Source organism: Alligator mississippiensis, chromosome 2 (assembly GCF_030867095.1).
Source record: "Alligator mississippiensis isolate rAllMis1 chromosome 2, rAllMis1, whole genome shotgun sequence".
NCBI classification, from domain to species: domain Eukaryota; kingdom Metazoa; phylum Chordata; order Crocodylia; family Alligatoridae; genus Alligator; species Alligator mississippiensis.
Genome location: NC_081825.1, coordinates 178031348 through 178047497, shown reverse-complemented (window position 1 = coordinate 178047497; position 16150 = coordinate 178031348). Strand labels below are relative to the sequence as shown.

The following is a 16150-nucleotide window of genomic DNA, read 5'->3' as shown; positions in this document are numbered from 1 at the left end:
ACACAAATATGGAGATTTAGATTGCAAGTTTTGCCCCACCACTGAATCCCAGTCTTGGGGGAGGAATGCACAGTCACAGGCTGGAAACAGACATCACCATTGTATCACCATAAAAACTGTATAGCACCTCTTCAAATGGGGGAACCCCAGGCTCCCCACTACAAACCTGTGCCCAAGCAATCCCCCAGCATTTGTGGAGGCATGTTCTGAGTCGGGTCACAGAAGCCCCATATGTGTGCCCAGGTAATCCCCTACTTGGGGATTTTTAGGGGACACATCTGCAAGCAGGGAACTTTGGGTTTACCCTACTTGCAGTTGTCCCACAAGATCTGGCCTGTGAAAACCCAGGAGCAGCAGAGGCCCAACCCTGTGAGACAAGGACAATGTCTGTGTCACCCATTGAAGCAGATCAGCTGTGCCAGGACACAACCCAACATAGCTAATCCGCTTCATTTTGTGGCATCTGTTTATAGCCAGAGAGTAAGATGAGCAGACACTGTCCATGTTCCCCTCCACTTCAAACACATCAAAAAGACTCCTTTTTTAACGTGGCAGAGTCCTTTTTATCTCTTGGATCAGGGATGTGAAACTCACCTGGTGCTGCAGGCCAGATGGGTGTTGCTGGACCAGTCTGCAGGCTAAAACGGCCTCACCATGGCCAGTACGCAGGGCTGTTCAACGGAGTGCCATGGGCAGTGTGCTCCTCAGGCTGGCCCCTTGTGCAGCACACATCGGCCCTCCCCAGGGGTTTGTGCTGCAGGTGGTGCGTGGGCTGGAACCTGTGCTGCGAGTGCTGCACATAATGCAGGGGAACAACACAGGGTGGTTGCTGCATGCTGTGACCTGCCAGATTGACCCCAGAGTGCTAGCTCTGGGGCTGATCAGGATTAGGTTGTGCAAGCACCAGTGTGCACAACTGGTCCAGTGGAGTACAGCATGCAACCTGTGCTGGCCCTGTATGCCACCTGCAGTGCAAGCCCCAGAGCAGGGCTGCCATGGTCTGCAAGTGGTGTGTGTATGGCTGGACTGGTCCCATGCACTGGCTTCAGCACAGCCCAATCCAGACCAGCCCTAAAACCAGCACTCCAGCTTGTTCAGCAGGGCACAGCATGTTGGTTCACATAGGCTTCCCTAGGCCGTACACAGCACCTGTGGTGCCAGTTCCAGCTTGCACATCAGACACTGCATGTGGTGTGCAGAACCAGTCTGAGTCCCACGTCCCAGACCATATGCCCTGTGGACCATATGTTTGACACCCCCATCCTAGAAATACGTCCCACTTGAGTCACTAAATCTATTACTCACACACAGCTTACTTGAAGCATTCAAAGACCAACTAAATACCCAGCTGGAGGCAATAACCCCTCCAAAGGCTCAGAGCAGATCTTTCAAAAAAATTAAAAGTCACATCCTTACTTGATGCTGCTGTTCCTTCTGTCTGCTAATATGGCTCCAGTTCCAACCTGTACTGCAGGCCCGCTGGGCAAGGGCTGATTCTGGAAGATCAACTCTGGGTTGAGATCCACTTCTGTGGGACTCACCATTACTTTGGCTGCAGAAAGTAAGGCAGTCTTGCCCTTGTTGTAATTCTCCAGGACCTATTCAAAGTGAACAATGGAATAGTAATGCCTTCACAGAGAGATCAGCCTTGCTCTGCTGAGCTCTCACCGGTGACAGTCACCCACCCCCACCCCCTTGATGGGGGTGGGCCCATGAGACCTGGGTAAAAGCTCTGGTTACCAGAAGCTGTAATACACAGGTTGGGGGGGGGGGGGGGAGGGGGATGTTTGGTTTTTTGGTTTGGTTTTTTTGTTTTGGGGGGGGGGGGGTGTTTTTACAGTGGACCCATTCTGGAACACTTTTCTACATGCACTAGTATTCATAGAATCATAGAAAATAAGGGTTGGACAGGACCTCAGGAAGTCATTTAGACCAACCCCCTGCTGAAAGTAGGACCATCCCCAAGTGGATCATCCCAACCAAGGTTGTCTAGCTAGGTCTTAAAAATCTCCAAGGATGGAGATTCCACAGTGTGTCTGGGTAATGTTTCCTCCTAGTGAGAAAGTTTTTCATCATATCTAATCTAAACTTCCCTTGCTGCAACCTAAGACCATTGCTCCTTGTTCTGTCATCTGCCACCACTGAGAACAGTCTAGCTCTATCTTCTTTGGGACCCCGCTTCAGGTAACTGAAGGTTGCTATTAAATCCCCCGAGTCTTCTCTTCTCCAGACTAAATAATCCCAGTTTCCTCAGCCTCACCTTAGAAGTCATGTGCCCCAACCCCTTCACCAATTTTGTTGCCCTCTGCTGGACTCTCTCCAATTTATCTACATCCTTTCCGTAGTGGGGGGCCCAAAACTGAACAATACACCAGATGGCCTCACCAGTGCCAAATAGAGGAGAATAAATAATTCAATCTCATTGGCTCAAGCAGGGGCTGCAAGTCGGGGCATATGACTTCTGAAACACTTCTGGCTACCTGACATGCCGAGATACCCAATAGTGCCCCCATAATATGGTGTCAGGTATTCTCCTGTGGTTCCATACTGCTAGCCAGTGCTTGACAGCCTCACATAGCTTCAAGTTATTTACTGCTGACCCACAAAAGTTATGGCTGATTAGATTTCACCCTGAACACAGGAGACAGGGTCTGGCACAGGCAGGTCCTGAAGATAGAAACCCAGGAGTGGCCAAGGCCGGAGTTGCATGGTGTTGGTCTGGAAATGCAGCATGGTTTGGTGGCCAAAGCGCTGGACTGGTTCTCAGAAAAATCAAGTTCTGTTTCCAGCTCTGACATGAACAAATTGGAGGACATCTCTATTTCTCTTCCTCTTCTGACTCATCATCTGCTTAGACTGGAAACTCTCAGGGCAGGAACCATACCATGTCTTATCACGTGCAAGTACTAGGCTTATTACAACAACACACTTAATTGGATTAGGCCTCTACGCGTTACTGTAATACATGCCTTTGAATAGTTAATGAAGCCATATACCAACAAGTGACTTCTGGCTTCTCCAACAAGCAGGCAGCTTTTGTGTGGAGCTGAGTGGGAGCTCTACTAGCTTAGACCCTTGTTTCTCCCTCGTTCTTACCCTTCCCCAAGCATGAAGTTCACACTGTCAGCATCATCCTAAATCTTCTATATTTGTCTCTCATTACTCCAAAAATCTTAGATTGGGCACCTGCACACACGTGCTGAGTTGAGTTTCACCCAGCTGCTCAACATTACCTTGTTGAGTCCCTCCATGACCACATAGGGAAGGTGCTCATGCAGCATTGCTGGAGAGATGATCACTTCATTAAATGCTTTATTGTCCCCCCAAATGGCAAAATACGTGGGATCCTCCTGGTCACAGCAACTGCAAGAGGAGTAATTATCAAGACAGACAGACAGAGATGGGATACCAGGTGAGGCAGAGAGGTGGCCAAAGCGAAATAATGAGAGAGGGAGGCAGAAAAATAGAACTAAGGGTGGACCTGGGGCAGGAGTGAGCAATTATTTGGCTTAGAGGGCCACTTAAGGAGTTTTGGTGAACTGTTGAGGGCCAATAGGGGTGGAGGAGGAAGAGGGAGATGCCAGTTGATCCTACCTGGCCTGTCAACTGCCCCTGGGAGCCTGAGAAGGAAGGGCTGCACCTTGTGCCGCTCCGCTCTTCCACAGCCAAGGCCAGGCTGGGCCACACAGTGATCAGACTCCTCCACCCTGCCACATCCATCCCTGCCCCCCCTCCCAGCTTCCTGTTGGTGCTGCACAGTGCTGGCAGCATGGCTGCTGGCGGCTGGGCTCACAATGAATGGGAAGCAATGCGGTGCAGAATAGCCAACCCGCTCACCCACCGCAATGAGCTGCTGCTGCCATGCTGCACCAGGAAAGTTGGGGGCAGCTATCCTGTGCTGAGCCCTCCCTGCAGTCAGCATGGACTGGCTTCCTAGCAGCTCAGCGGTGACAAAAGCTCATTGCGGTGGGCGGGCAGGATGGCTACTTGGCACACCGCACTGCACCCCATCCCATGCAGGCCTGGCTGCTGGTGCCCATGGTGCCAAGACGTTACAGCACTAACCGGAAGCCGGATGGGGGCAAAGATGGATGTGGGGGGGAGGAGTAGAGAAGTCTGCATGCTGCACAGTCCAGCCCAGCACCAGCTGCAGCAGAGCAGAGTGGTGCAGGGCACAGCTCTCCCTCCTTAGGCTCTTAGCAGCTGCTGGCAGGCCTGACAGGATCAACTGATGGGCCAGACATGGCCCATAGGCTGTATTTTGCCTACCCCCTGGCTGGGATGAGATAGTAATGCCACATTTGCTCGTGTCAGAACTCCAAAGATCCAAAACCAGACAATAACGAAGCAAGATCCTCCTTCCCTCCTTCACAGGACAAACTTAATCACCACACAGTAGTGCCAGACAACAGCACCTTACAGACAAGCCAAGGAATGTTGCCACTTTCTTGAAGGCTGTCCTGTGGAATTCTTTTCCAAAGCCAAAGGTCCCCACCACCCACCTGACAGTGACTTACACTATGGAGGTGGTTCCGGCTCTACTTACCAGCACTGCTCAACAGGATGATTGTGCACCACATGGATGATGCGGCCGGGTGGGTAGAGTGGTGTACTGGCAGACAGGGCAATGGTTAGGTCGCTGGGGTGGGTCCAGAGACGGTTACTGGTCACGGAATTCCCTTCTATCTCTTCAGGGAGCTCTGACTTAGGTATACACTTTGTGGCACCCACAATTATTCGCCACTGTCCAAAAAGAGGAAAAGAAGGGGACTGAGAAATGCCAGTGTGTGATGCAGAAACAGAGAAAGGGAAAGGGAAAGCGTGTGTTTTTCAGGATCATCTCACAGCACACCATTATTGGGCTTCTTTAAGCAGCTTGCCCAGCACTTATAAAATGATCTGCAAAGGAAAGTGTGGGGCTTGAGCATTTGTTTGCTATAACAGGATGCATAAAAAAGGTGTCCTCCCCCCCAACCCGTTTTAACCATAAAAAATAGTAATATCTTATCTTCCCTGTTTCTGCTGAATGTTTCCTTCAAGGGGCCACAGACCTGCAGTGGGAACATTATTAACCCTCAGCTGAAGTGAAAGGAGGCTGAATCTTTTAAAAAGAAATCTTGTCTCATAACTGCTTATTAGACATTTAAGTTTAAGAATTATTGGCAAAAAATGAAGGAAAACAAAATGTTAAAAATTCTGTACAGGAGCCCTTTCTCCCTCTCAACTGACCAAGTCTCACTTTCCTGGTCCTTGTGAGCGCATACACCTAGCAGTTCCAAGTACCCATAGGACCTTCTAAGACAAGATCCAGATTTCTAATATAAAAAAGCAGAGGTGTAATCGATGCAAACAAAAGTCTGAAAAATTTATTACACACCAAGAAAGAGAGACAAACTCTGGGCCTGGACAGATGTTTCCAGTGCTATTTACAGTTGGTTTTGTACACCAATGTACATAAAGTACTAGGTGGTACATAAAGTACTAGGACCAGGAAATAGCCTATTTATTTGAAGCCAATGGCTATCCCAGAATCAGCTACAGACTCCAAAATACCTATAAAAGCATAACTTACACAACACTTCCCAGAGACGAGCCTACGAACTCCATTTCATCAACCTCCTGGATACTAGAGATCATGGACTAAATATAGACACTGGATTTTTGATACATTATAATCTGCCTGGCAACTGACTCCCCAGCCCAGCACCTGGCTTCTTTACTTTTCATTCCATCCAGGAAGAGCACACACCAACTGCTGAAACTTCCTTAGCCTGATGAAGGGTTTTTGAACCTGAAAGCTTGCTTAATAACTATTCTCCAACTATTTGGGTTGGTCTAATAAAAGATCTCAAATTCACCCAAGGAACCTTGTCTGCCTAACTTACACTTATGTACTTTTACTCTCAATTTTTATGGGGGAATTTGATGCCAGATTTGAGTAAGTCACACAGATGTAAGCTGCGTCCACCTGCTCCACATCCACACCAGTGTAAATGTGGAGTGTGTCCAGGCTCTACATTTTCACCCTTTGCAGGTCACCTTTAAAATTCTTGGCATCAAAACTAAGGCTTCTGGTTTACTTAAGACTACTGGCATTTCCCAGACTGCTGGAAATGAATGCTATGTAGCTCCTTCATTTCCAAAAGGAGAACATAATTCACTTTTAACCCACAACTGCTCAAAGTGGGAAGACACCCTGGAGTTGCATGCTTAAAAATTCACACCTACTCCACTGCTTAGTCCATTACTGGCTGTTGCTTGTTATGGAACAGGAAGAATTAGAAGAATTGGAGCATGAACTCGTAAACAGACTCAGTTGAAGACACTGCTGATTCATCTGCTCTAGATATTTGCATGAGAACACTTGCTGAGACTCTTAACACCACATGAATTTAAATCTCCTTACCTTAGGCTTGGTACTTCTCTGGAGAACATCAAGAAGCTGCCGGCGAAATCCTTCCAGCTGAGAGAGACCAATCCTGGGAGGAGAGAAGGAAGAACAGGTATCACCTAAAACCATATAGGTGACCACTAAGATGTAAGCATTGTGTCAAGTGTAAACCAAGGGAAAGGACAGACAAAGAGAGGATACAACACTGTAAGAGATGGTACAGAGGTATAACAGATGTCTCAAATACAGATGAGCCAAGAAACATCAAACAGGTGACAGATCATCTAATACACCTGGTTACAAACCACAGATAAACTGGTAAGATAGTACACAGACATGAAATCTGACAATACGGATGACCAGAGAGATGGGCAGAGACAAGAAGGGATGACAAGTGGATGACATATGAGTGTCACCTCACAACACAAGGTGCCAGGAAAAGGGTTCAGAGATGAGATGCTGCAAGGGTGCGAGACACCACTACATAGATCGCCAGGGAGACAATGCATAAGTCAAAGCTCTTATCATACCATTTACCTTTAGCACTGCACAGTGCTTTTCCTCCATAGACCTCAAAGTGCTTTACAAAAGCAGTTTGGTATCATTTATCCCCTTCTGTAAGATGGGGAAATAGACATGGACATGCAAAGCCATTTGTCCAAGATCAGACACTGACCTGGCAGCAGAGCTGGAAATAGAATTCAGCTCTTTTGGCTCCTACTCCCATGCCCTATCCATTAGCACATGTCTTCCAGGAGATAAGAGTGTGAGGTTTCCAAATTCACATAAGCAGGGAGAGGGCACACAGGTGTGAGATGACACAGCACAGATAACCAGGAAGTCAGTAAACAGGTGCGAGATGACACGGCACAACACACGAGGGCAAGACAGCACACAGGTGTAAGATGACACGGAACAAGTAACCAGGGATATGGCACAACTATGTCAGATGCCACAGTGAACATTTCAGTCAGGATATTCACCTTTTTCATTCATACAGGCAACTGAGAGCTAGGGGAGGGTTATGCCAATACACACAGGTGTGGGATACACCAATATAGGTGTCCAGGTAAAAGATACAGCAATACAGGTAACTAGGAAGAGAGGGACAAGGAAGAAGCACATGAGGACAGGTAAATGAGGAAACTGGAGACAGATATGATCTGGAAGGTTTTCAGAAACAGAAACAAGTGCCTTCGGTATAGGACAAGCAGATACTGAAGTGAGGAATTCTGAGACTTCTCCACTTGCCTGGGGACTAGATCTTTGCCAAGCACCACTGCAGTCACAAACTCTTTCGAGTACTCCATGGCATCCTCACTGGAAGAGAAATATGATCCAAGAAGAAGCAAGTGGGATTTCACTAGCAGACAAGTGCACTCCACGGCCAATTAGCTTTCAGCCTCTGAAGGGTTTGATTTCCAAAAGGCTGAATTTGAGCTGTGGTGCTGTACAAGCCATAAGTTCTGTTACTGAGGGCTACCACCCTGTGCTCTTGTAACACAAGGCTGAAATACACGACCCACGCCCATACCTTGGAGATGCAGTTCTTGCTTTGCCCTGCCCCCTGAATAAGGCCCCGCATAAGTTTAGGAATGGAAGTGTTTGAACACAGAGAGACAGGAGGGACAGCACACCCTACAGGATAAACACTACAGGTTGTTAAAGGACAAAGAGTGCCACCCCTTCTGTGGGACACCCGCACATCCCTTTCCACAGGCCCAGGGGAAGAGGGAGTAGTTCTTGAAGTACAGTCACACTTTCTTTACTTCACCCTGACTTTCAGACTGTATCATAACAGCCAGAGGCCAACATAATTACCAGGACTGTTGGATGTCCTTGCACATCTTGGACAGAACAATAATGATTAAAAACAAGGCACAGAGGGCCCCTCCCAGAACTATGGAGTGCTTCACAGGTTCACAGAAAAGCCTGACTGCGGCTACTGTCTACCACAATCTAAGGGACCTCTGCCAGGAATAGATCCTCATAGTTAAACAATGGAAGTCCCTTAGGGCTCACTGTGGTGAGCAATGTCTCCAACTGGCACTGCAGAGGACTCGGTCCTCCAGCTACTTGAGGGCTGCTATCACAGTAACAGGTGTTGAAGGTCAATGTCCAGGGTGATTACTATGATGGGTATGGCTCCAGGACACTGGAAGGGCACCCCTTCCTTCACTGTAGTGATCGTTATAGGAGTTGATCTCCACCAGTTTACTATAAAGCCCATTCATAGTAACTGTTGTGACTGCTGTAGGGATATCTTTCTTCTCCATGACTGAAGATGGTTGATGTTCCTTAGATATCATTTAAGTCACATGACCAGATCTAGTATTTGCATTGTGATAGATTACTGCAAATGCATCTGAAATGGCTGGCAGACAGTGTCCAAACATCATGTGACATTGTGCAGTGGAGGATGTGGGAAGAGAAGCATATCCTCAGTGCTTTCAGTTTCTTGGCTGTGGCTCACACCTGCCTAAGTTAACAGGATGAGACTACAGGATTGGACAGGAGACTGATCTGCCATGTGACTTCATGGATACTATGAATGTTCAGGACAGCATTCACCTGCCATCATAATTAAGGTCCAAAACCAGGACAGACTCAGCAAGGCTGCTAGCATCAACCAACAGCAATATCATCTTTTATAAACCTAACATTCTTCAAGGCTCTATGTTCTTTGGGGTGGGAACTATCACTTACTATTTACCAATACAGCATCAAGCACAACAGGGCCCTGATACTGATGTACCCCAGGGCAACTAAGACATAATAATGATCAGCCGTCTCGGTGCACAGGCATCTATACTTCCCCAATTGCCCATTTAGGTCTTGTCTCCCAATACTTACCTCAGCAGCCCACCTGGGGGAGAATACGCAAAGCACTTCAGTGATGGGTACTGGGGACGCAGAAGGAAGGACAGAATGGCAGCTGTGCCAGCCCCTAGGGAATGTCCCACCACAATCAGGCCGTAGTGCTTTGTTCCTCTGCCCTGCAAAGAAAAGACCTGCTGAGACATTCCTGAAGAACACGATCATCTTTCTTAACTGTTTCCTCTGCTTTGCAAAAGCTTACTCATCTCCATGCCCACATGCTCCAGACCCCTTTGTCTTCTACAAATGGAAGATAATTATGATCTAGTAAAATGCCCCTTTCTGAAGTGGGAGTGGAATTCAGATTCTGCATACAGGAACATATAGACATCTCCACCAATTGCACTCAATTCCTGACCCCAGAAGGACACTCATTTCTGGACGCCCTGAAATTCACTCCTACATCATCAACTTAGGGGGCCCAACTTTTCTTTGGAGGGCTGGGGAAAGGATAATTCTGGTGTTACCTGTGAACCTGTCTCATCACTGAAGGGAATCCATCAGTTATAAACACAATACTGGGGAGCTGCGTGCATTCACAGGGGCAACTCAAAATATACACATTTTTTGAAAAGGAGGGACAGTTCTAAAAACCCGCCTACTAGGAAAAATTGATAGAAATAGGTGGGGGTGAGAAAAACTATAGGGGCACGTCTAATAAACTGGAGAGCTCAGAGTGGGTTGCTTGCTTTTCTGCTGCTTTTGGCCACACCTAAGTATAAAACAAACATAATGTTCTGGCCAAATGATTGAGTCAGATTCTGTGCCCTTCAGGAATGAGAATTAAACAGACAACTTCTTCACTTTATCTTTAGGAATGAGGAACTCCACAGATCAAATGGTTTACCTTTCTGGATCTTTCTTATTTCAGGCAGTGCCTATCCAGAATAAAAACTTCAAAAATTTGAGACTTATTTCCCTACACAACTAGATAGCAATGAAAACAGCCTTTAGGTTTTCTCAAGAAAAGGAGAGTCAAGCATCACATCTTTAGGACTCCAGGTTTAATAAGACAACGACCAAACTTTGCCTCTCTCTTAAAAAGAGAATTAGGATGTAAACTGGAACTGTAAGAAATCATGTCTACTATTTTGTAATTCTGCTTACAGGACACATCATGGCCACTTGGATCTAATAAGGTCAGTGAAATGAATGCTTTGCCTATCAAATAATCATTTCTTCCTCCTCAATTAAATTTTAAACAGCACTTGAATGCTTATGCATTTCTCTCTCCATCTCAAATTAACTAAGACATCATCCTTTCATCTATGGGCCAAGCTCTTTGTAGGCTACATCACTTTACACTTACTAAAACCTGGACATATTACATGGAGCCATTTATCAGGAGGAAGTCCAATGAAATGCCCTGATGTGAGGCAGCTGATCAAATTACTGGACAAAACTATGACAACTGCTTTATGTATACCACATACAAGAGAAAATCCAGCTACCACACTACAATATCCTTTCAAGTCCAAATCCTGATTAATATGTTCCGTACGACAAAAGGTGGAATTCCTTCTCTCATGAGTAAAAGCTCACTTAAAAGGTCAATTCTCACTTTCTGGGCAGAAAGGAATAAACATGATATACAGAAATCTGCAGGCTGGCGGTCTGTACATCCTTCCATCTATTTGCCAGACACTATAAGGTGGATCTTATAAGCTAACTAGGCACTGGACTGTTAGGTCCTACAGTTTACCACCGTTCTTTTCTTATCTTTCCTTTCTCCTGCTCCTTCATTGTTTTCTAGGTTGCTTCCTACTTCCTTCCCAGTTCCTGAAGGACAATCATCTTGCAGTAGGGAATCGGGCATTTCAGAGAAACTCTCCTCTGGAAAAGAGTTAATTATATAGTGTTGGAGTGTAGTTTACATTTCCTTTGGAAGTTATCTACATAGGGATCAGCTGGTATTAACATAAATCTGAATAGCCCACATGAGTGCTATGGGGTAGGGCGATCCAAAACACTTTCTACAGACTGAGAGCCCCCAAACACATGAGAATTCAATCTTCAGTTTTCCCTAGGCTCCTCTTTTCTAGGTCACCTGGAGATGGGGTGCATTTTGACACAGTCAGCCTGACATTCTGTTTTTCACTTTTTCCCCCCCAAGGGCTAACTCATGGGCTTTACACAACTGTGGTGAAGAACATTTCAGAAACAGCAACATGGAAGAAATATGAAAGAAGTCATCTCTCCGGTACCCAGGAGCAGCAAGAATTGGGAGGAAGCTTGGAGCAACCAAGAGTCATTCTAGTACAGTGGTTTCAGCAAAGTGTAGCTGGAGACAGAATGCCAGTGGCATAAGGGAATCCTGTCACCCAGATATCATGTGCAGGACACAAGGAAGCAAATACTCACTAAATCATGCCCAAAGGCTTGAGAAAGAACCATCTCCTGCTCCAGTTTCTTCTTGATGTATTCAGCAGACAACACCATTCCCTGATGGGAGATGCCAAGAAACAGAAACCAAAATGTGAGCATTAGCACACCTACCCAAGCTACCTCCACACAAAGAAACTCCCACTCTACTGACTAGTACTCCAGGGGCTGTCTAAGCTTTGGACTCATCCAGTAGGCAATGAGGCACTGGACAGCCAAGTATTCACTCTGCATGTCATTTCATTTTAAAAAGGATAAATAGGTTAGGAGTAGGTACACCTAGTTATCATGTCTGAACGGTTAGGTAGCAGCAGTAAATATTTATATTATGGCAATATGCCAAGGCCTCACTGCATCACAGTAGTTGAACGTCCTCCAACACTTGAAACACAAAATCATCTGTCTACCTGTACTGCCTTAGTTCTGGCATCTTACCTTGACTGTGCATTCCCATTTCAATTTGTAATGATGGCAATGCTAATTCCTCCCAAGTGCTAACAGGGAAATAATGAGAGCATTAAAATACCATTACAAACAAAAGTGGCAGGACATCCTAAAAGCCTTGATGAGAAAGGGCCACTAGTGACTGAGGAAGGAAGTAGCAATTGAGTGGAATTCAACTCATATTAGACACTGAAGATACTGAAGTGGCTAGGCAGTTGTAATCCATAAGAATGGCTTTGATTTGTCAGAACCTAAAGACTTCTAGAAGATGGGAGTATCAGATATGCTGCCTCTATATAAAGCAGACCAGCTCATCTTATTTGTCAGCTTTCTATCTGCATAGTGTACATTTGCCCCCTGTATTTGGAAGGGGCTGATTCATGTTGCAAATGGACCACTTGTGTTTAGTGACCACCTAACATTAGCATACGATTTTCCTGTAATTCAACATGCCTAAAATTGAATTAAATTATAGGAAAAAACGGGATGGATGCAGCAAAACTATAACAAGTTTCAAATAAAGAACCTTATCAGGTTTTGTTAAATATTAAACTACAAGTAATCCATACTCCTCTCAAATACAACAGAAGCTAGGATTTTTTCAAATTCTTCAAATCAAATGAACCGTTAAATAAAACTGACTGCTGAATGGCAAAAACAGAACATAGATGATTTTGCTGAACCTGCAAATGGGACATCTGTAATGCTGTCATCATAATCAAAAAGTAGATGCCATGGTATTTTAAGTCTCTGTTCCAGAACTTCCAGCAGCTCATCAACTTCAGCCTCATTCAAGAAGCAGAGTCTCTGTTAATTTTCTGACTTCAGTGAAATGGCTGGGTGCTCCTGCACTTCTGAAAGATCTGGCCACTTACTTAGATACCGACACACATACATTTAGACTCCTAATTTGGAAACTCTTGAGGTAAATCCATTATAATATTATTAATAGGCTGTATTAGCCAGCCTGATTGATATAATATAGATACGGATAACATTCCATATTCAAATAGTAATTTTAATGCTTTGACATCATAGTCATGTTGGTCACAGTTCATCATTTTAATTAAAATTGCATTTACCTAGCATAAAACCATAAGAAATCCTGTCTCTTGCATTCTGCTTTGTAAATCTGAAGGAATAAAGCCAGGCCTAATCTAAAATAGCATACATAAAATGGAGATTTTGGAAGATGCAAGGGAATATTAATTAATTTTTCTGAGTTTTAAGTAATTAAAAAAATTACTTCTCTTTGAAATTTGGAGAGTTCAATGTTACTTTGGTTCTCTATGGTTCAAAACCCCTTCAGACCTTCCATACTAGTAAATCTCTGAAAATCCATATATAGGCTCTATTTGAAAATAAATAGTTTGCAGTTAACTGATTATGGCTAGCAGCTGTTGTATATACCAGCTAAGGTAGAACGCTCATTTGTCACAGTCATGACTTTTTGGTCTTTTTCTTACTTGTCATGATCTCTTGTCACACTCACTAACCTGCCACCAGAGAACCCTCTGTGACATTGTTGCTATTTTATTCTTTTCTTAGAAATTTGGTTTTATATATGTTCAGAGGAGGTTTATTTTTAAACAGACATTACTGGGGGAAAAAGAACATTTTTCTCAAAACAATATGGTTGTCTTTTGCAATTACTTTCCCCCAGGAACGTGGAACCTTAACATATTTTTACCATGATGATCAGCTAACCTTAGTAGTTATAGCTATATAAGCCAGCACTGGGGGCTTGACTGTAGTTCCTAACCAACACAACTGTGGCATCAGGGGTAACTCGGCCAATCATTACAACTGCAGAAAAAAGTGTGCGAATCAGTGGGGGTGCTACATAAATTAGCACGTATTTGTCAAGAATATTCATTTGCAGATTGTATGATCAACTCTGTATTGAACAGAACATTGGGCTAGATCAAAGAGTAGAGGTGGGCTATTTGTTGCATGCTCACTACATGAAAATAAATCATCATCACAAAAAAAAAAAAAAAAAAAAAAAATCAAGAACTTAGAGGAAGTGCCAAAATTGCCACATACTATTTTCCAAATACATGCAAATATCAGCAAAACACTTAATTTGTTTTCATAACAACAACTGATTATTGGACATTAAAATCACATTAAGGAAGATGCATCAACATTCTATTATCTTTGTTAGTCTCCCTGAGAAGCTGATAGTACTTTGTTATGTAAGGGTAAATATTAATATTTTAACATAAAACTATATTTGTGAATTTAATATTATTAGCTAAAGACTAAGATGTGTGAAAACATATTACAATATTTAGATATAATAATTATGTTTTTATCAAACAAAATACATTAAAAATCCAGGAAACTAAATCAATTTTAGTTAAACTAACTAAGCCATTAAATCAAAGAATTGAAAGGAATGTATTAATAAAAAGGCCAAGCAAAAAGAATATAGGGAATGATTTAAAAAAAAATTTCACATACTGACAGACATAATAATAAAATATTTTTAAAAGACCAATTAAAAGACCTTACATCTAACATCTATTCTTAATTTGTACGATAGCTAATAGACAGCTGTTTAACAGACTCAGCTTCTTAAATGTCATTTTCATTTGGTTTAATTTTTCCTTTTTTACTTTATATTGGTTGTTTACAAGTGCTGTTGCGCTAAGCAATTTTAAATTAAATAAATTTATTCAGAAGCAAGCGACATGAAAAATATGCACACTTTAAGAAATTAATCAAGCAGCGTAGATGTTAAACTTCTGAATGTCAGTTATATGACAAAACATTACTTCATTTATCAATTTCTGCCTGTTCTCACTCAGAAATTGTTACACCAATTAATCTATTGTTTCAGAAGTATAAAACAGACTTCACATTTGTGAGAACAAGAATACTGCCTTGCTTTCAACAAAGTGGCACTCTGAAAAGCCCATCCACATACAAAACTATTCAGGTAGACCTTGTACACCAGTGTTATATCCAGACAAATAAGACCTCTGGCATGAGCAAGGCTTCCAGGATCAGGATTTTACTCAACTTTAAGAATGGGATTAGTCCCACTGACACTATGAAGCAAGTGCATTAGTGCTTTGCTGGAATGGGGCCTAAATTGTTATCTATACTAAACCAATTTAGTGACACCAAGCCTAGATCTCTAATACACTGCATCACTTTTGTTGCACTGGTGCAAGCTCTCTCAATATAGACAACATTTTAGCAAGTTGCCTTTGTTTTTCATTTTTCTTTCGTTTTTCAGAACTTTCTCTTACTGTGTTTTATTTTACACCTTACTTTTTATTATGGTTTGTTTTGTTTAAACATATTTATTTTCTTTAAATGCCACAGTGACCTTAACTGAAATAAAGTAAAGTATTTGCTTTTATAACACCACCACCACGCTGAAATCATATAGTGCATTTCATCCAAGAGCCTCTAATTATTAAAGGAATCTCACAACATTTTGGGGGAAGGAAGCTGGGACAATGTTGAGAAGTTAGTAGGGTAGAATGAGAAGGCTTTTCTCCATACCTTGTGTCCCAGCCAGGTTCCATGATGACCCTCAACTGGAAGGCGTTCTGCATCTCCAGTTAAGTCAGTCAGGGCATCCTGGAAGAAGAGAATCCAGTATACTTTACAGCATGAGACAGGAAGCGGGTATAAAAAAAAGGTCTCAACTTGTCCCTAAAGAGGTTCCCCAGCATCTGAGGCAAACATGAATGCCAATAAGGGAATCCGTCGCATGGTATGCATACCTTTGGAGAGAGAGTTCCTCGGATACTGATGACCACTTTCTTCTTATCATGGTCCACAGCCACATAGAAGGGCGTTTCATAGACCTGGGGAAAATACACCGCTCTGTTAAAAAGTTCAGTGCCATAAAGTTGGGACTTTCCCTTTACCTCTTGTCTTATGGGTAAGTGAACTGTCAGTATGATAGATCACCCCTTTCACAGCATCATCATCTGGACTGTCCCTGGCCAAGATCTGCAGTAACAATTTGGTAACACAGGTCCAGGAGCAACATATTGGTTCTGGGGAGAAGGCTCAGTACATTTACAGTATGTC

The 16150-nt window shown here is 43.6% G+C and overlaps 1 protein-coding gene across 5 annotated transcripts in view; it reads right to left on the bottom strand.

Annotated features, from left to right (window-relative positions):
- The window catches only part of DAGLA (diacylglycerol lipase alpha), a 91104-nt gene that overhangs the window by 13468 nt on the left and 61486 nt on the right, over positions 1 to 16150 (bottom strand). For all 5 annotated transcript variants that reach the window (XM_019485251.2, XM_019485250.2, XM_006270553.4 and 2 more), the window contains 9 exons: positions 15838 to 15921; positions 15614 to 15691; positions 11630 to 11710; positions 9245 to 9387; positions 7643 to 7711; positions 6407 to 6479; positions 4547 to 4743; positions 3234 to 3363; positions 1417 to 1598 (listed from right to left, as the gene is read on the bottom strand). In XM_019485251.2, coding sequence (XP_019340796.1) covers positions 1417 to 1598; positions 3234 to 3363; positions 4547 to 4743; positions 6407 to 6479; positions 7643 to 7711; positions 9245 to 9387; positions 11630 to 11710; positions 15614 to 15691; positions 15838 to 15921 — 1037 coding nt within the window. The remainder of the gene's footprint in view (positions 1 to 1416; positions 1599 to 3233; positions 3364 to 4546; positions 4744 to 6406; positions 6480 to 7642; positions 7712 to 9244; positions 9388 to 11629; positions 11711 to 15613; positions 15692 to 15837; positions 15922 to 16150) is intronic.